Source organism: Entamoeba dispar, genomic scaffold (genome assembly GCF_000209125.1).
Source record: "Entamoeba dispar SAW760 scf_1105229457839 genomic scaffold, whole genome shotgun sequence".
NCBI classification, from domain to species: domain Eukaryota; phylum Evosea; order Mastigamoebida; family Endamoebidae; genus Entamoeba; species Entamoeba dispar.
Window position 1 is genome coordinate 1 of NW_001852893.1, and position 2,828 is coordinate 2,828.

Genomic DNA, 2,828 nt, shown 5'->3' on the forward strand with positions numbered 1-2,828 from the left:
GAAGAAAATCCAATTGTGGATATATTTATTATTTGTCCTTTTTTTTAAAAAGAAATAAGTGTTATATATCTCAAATATTTATTTCTATTTATATAATTTGCCGAGTTTGTCATTCAAAAAAGTATTGCTCGAAATAAAAATAAAATAATTTTAATTGAATACACCTGATTTAAGAACAAGGTTTTATTATAATTGTTACTGATATTCAAATGAATAGCAAAAAGAATGTATTTATAAATAGGACAAAAACTCCAGGGGTAAGCAAATTTATTGGGAAAGTCCCACTAAACTCTTTAGTTCGACTACATTTTTTTCTTCTTTTTTAATCTTTTAACTGAAGAACATTCAATTTTTAAGTTGAGTAAATAATGACGAAACAAAGGTTATGAGTTGTTGTAATATTTTTTATTCAAAAAACAACAAAACATAAATTTAGCATTGTTAATGATTAAATGGTTTAAAGTTTTTATTTAACACATTCATTAGAAAGTCCATTCCCTTTATAGTTTCCAGTTGTAAAGTACCAAAAAGTTCCATTTATTTCAAAGACCATAAAACTATTTTGAGGAGGGCAATATTGACAGCCCGTTTGTGGAGATAGGTATTGAATAGTTTCTTGAAGTTCTCTTATATTAGGTTGAATAAAAGGTGATGTGACTAATTGTTGAAGAGGAGAAAAGTGTTGAGGACAAACAAAATTTTGATTTTTTTCATCGTCACTAGGTAATTGGATGAGGGGTTCAACAACATCATCAACAGTTGTATTTTGTTCATAACATGGGGTAATAAAATCTTGAAGAAATTCTTGTGGAAGATTATTTGAAGATATTGTAATAGATTTATCTTTGTTTTTATCAAAAAGGTATTTGAGAGTACGTTGCATCCAATTTCCAAAATTGTATCTAATAAAGCTTCTCTCATAAGTTAATCCATCAACTTCAAGTTCATAAATAACAAGATTACTTTCTTTTTCTTTCTTTTTATATGAAGATTTTCCTTTTCTATATTTAATTTTAATGTCATCAGTTTCACTTCTAGTACAACACCACTTTGTTAATTTGTTCATTAACGTATCATGAACAATTTTCCTCTCTGTTCTAGCTTTATCTCGTTTTTTAAGTTCTCCTTTTTCGCAGAGTTGTTTGACATAAGAACTAGCCCTTTGAAAAATATCTTCAGCTTTATAGCATTGGCCATCTACTTCAGCAAAAATAATATCAAGTTGGTTTCTCCTATCAATATAATGTTTTCTTTTTGGACGTAAAATCTCAAATTTCCCACCCTTTAGAATAGCATATTTTACTATCAGTCCCCACTGTGCAAAGATGTATTCTTCATGTACCTTCTTTTTTTCTTTAGGTCTTTCTTGACCAACTTTGATCATGTCCCTATTTTTCTTTGTTGTTTTATTAGTTCTTACTAGTCCTTTATATTTGGCTGTTGTATGAAAATATTCAAACTGCCAAGAAAAAATAAGAACTTAAAATTAAAAATAAAAAATTAATTTCATTATTATTTCTTATGAGGTATTAAAATGATAAATAAATAAATATTATTGTTAATTGGTTATGTCATAATAAAAGATGAAAATGAGTAATAAAATGGAGTTAAAGAAAACTGTGCGACACATAATCTATTTATTAATCAATAACAACCAAACTCATGTTTTTACTGATACTGTGCACAATACCCACGACAATTTTAGGATATATAGTAAAAAATTAGGAGTGTTATTTTTTAAAACCAATAGTATAACAGTAACTGATAGAATGAAAGTTTAATTATTCCTTATTACTAAAAAGGATTCAATGTGAGATAATTATGAGGGTTAGTACTATTACAGAAATATATCCCACGTCTATAGAAAAAAATATTATTTGTTCTAAAAAACAGATATGAGTAAGGTGGAACTAAGATAAAATTATAATAAATAAAAAATGGAATTAATATTTTAAAAGATTCACAGTAAATTTAAATTAAATTATTTAATTAATATGTTCTATAAAAGTACAGTACTGGTTGTTAAATAACAATTATACTGACAAAGCACTATCTGTACGACACAATTATTACACACTATAATTTGGTTGTAGGCATGTTATTAATAAAAAAGAACAAAAGTGAATCTACCTTTCTATTTCATGTTTTTAGTTGGTTAAATATTTGTAGGTGAATATGAGATATGACTAGGTGAAAAGTATTAACAACCAATAAAATAATTGAGTAAAGGAAGTTGTACTTTGAATTGGGATTTAGATATAATTTAAAATATCTAAGAAGGATAGTTTGTTCTTAGTGTTATTAATGAGTATAATATCTTATTTATTGATTTATATATTTTAGAATATAATAATTTTTATGATATCTGTTTATTTACTTTTTGGAAAAAGCCAAAGTATAATGAACATATTGAACTAGTATTCAAATAAGCTTTTGATTGACAAACAACTGAAATTATTAAATGACATGAAAATTCTATAGTATATTATCTATATGATTATTTCTTATATATAAGAAAAGAACAATACAAGAATTCATGGTTTTATGTTTATATGAGTTAAAAAAATGTAAAACGATACATATTCAGAATTATAGTATTTTATTTATTTATTATTTAAAGGTATCTAAAATAACTGATTTAATTAATAAGACAAAAATGAAAAACGGTTATATTGGTAAAGTTTAAGAACCGACTTTATCTTTAACACAAGCCGAAGTCTAAAAAATAAGAGAATTAGTTTTAATTAGTGATAACAATGTTTGAGTACCAGCTACAACATGTGAATCTGAATCATTTTTCCTTTAACTTTGAACAATATTTTGTTATA

General features: G+C 25.1%; 1 protein-coding gene across 1 annotated transcript, besides 5 other annotated features; it reads right to left on the minus strand.

Moving 5' to 3' along the window:
* Window positions 1–131: 131 nt before the first annotated feature.
* Window positions 132–156: a sequence feature (AT_rich).
* Window positions 157–466: 310 nt separating this feature from the next.
* EDI_238680 (uncharacterized protein) lies at window positions 467–1,384 on the minus strand (the record flags this gene model as incomplete). The annotated part of the gene is made up of 1 exon (XM_001733876.1): window positions 467–1,384. One exon carries the CDS (start codon window positions 1,382–1,384, stop codon window positions 467–469), a length of 918 nt encoding a protein of 305 aa, XP_001733928.1.
* A 96-nt stretch (window positions 1,385–1,480) lies between these two features.
* Window positions 1,481–1,557: a sequence feature (AT_rich).
* Window positions 1,558–1,915: 358 nt separating this feature from the next.
* Window positions 1,916–1,996: a sequence feature (AT_rich).
* A 313-nt stretch (window positions 1,997–2,309) lies between these two features.
* Window positions 2,310–2,360: a sequence feature (AT_rich).
* A 227-nt stretch (window positions 2,361–2,587) lies between these two features.
* Window positions 2,588–2,619: a sequence feature (AT_rich).
* Between the last annotated feature and the right edge of the window lie 209 nt (window positions 2,620–2,828).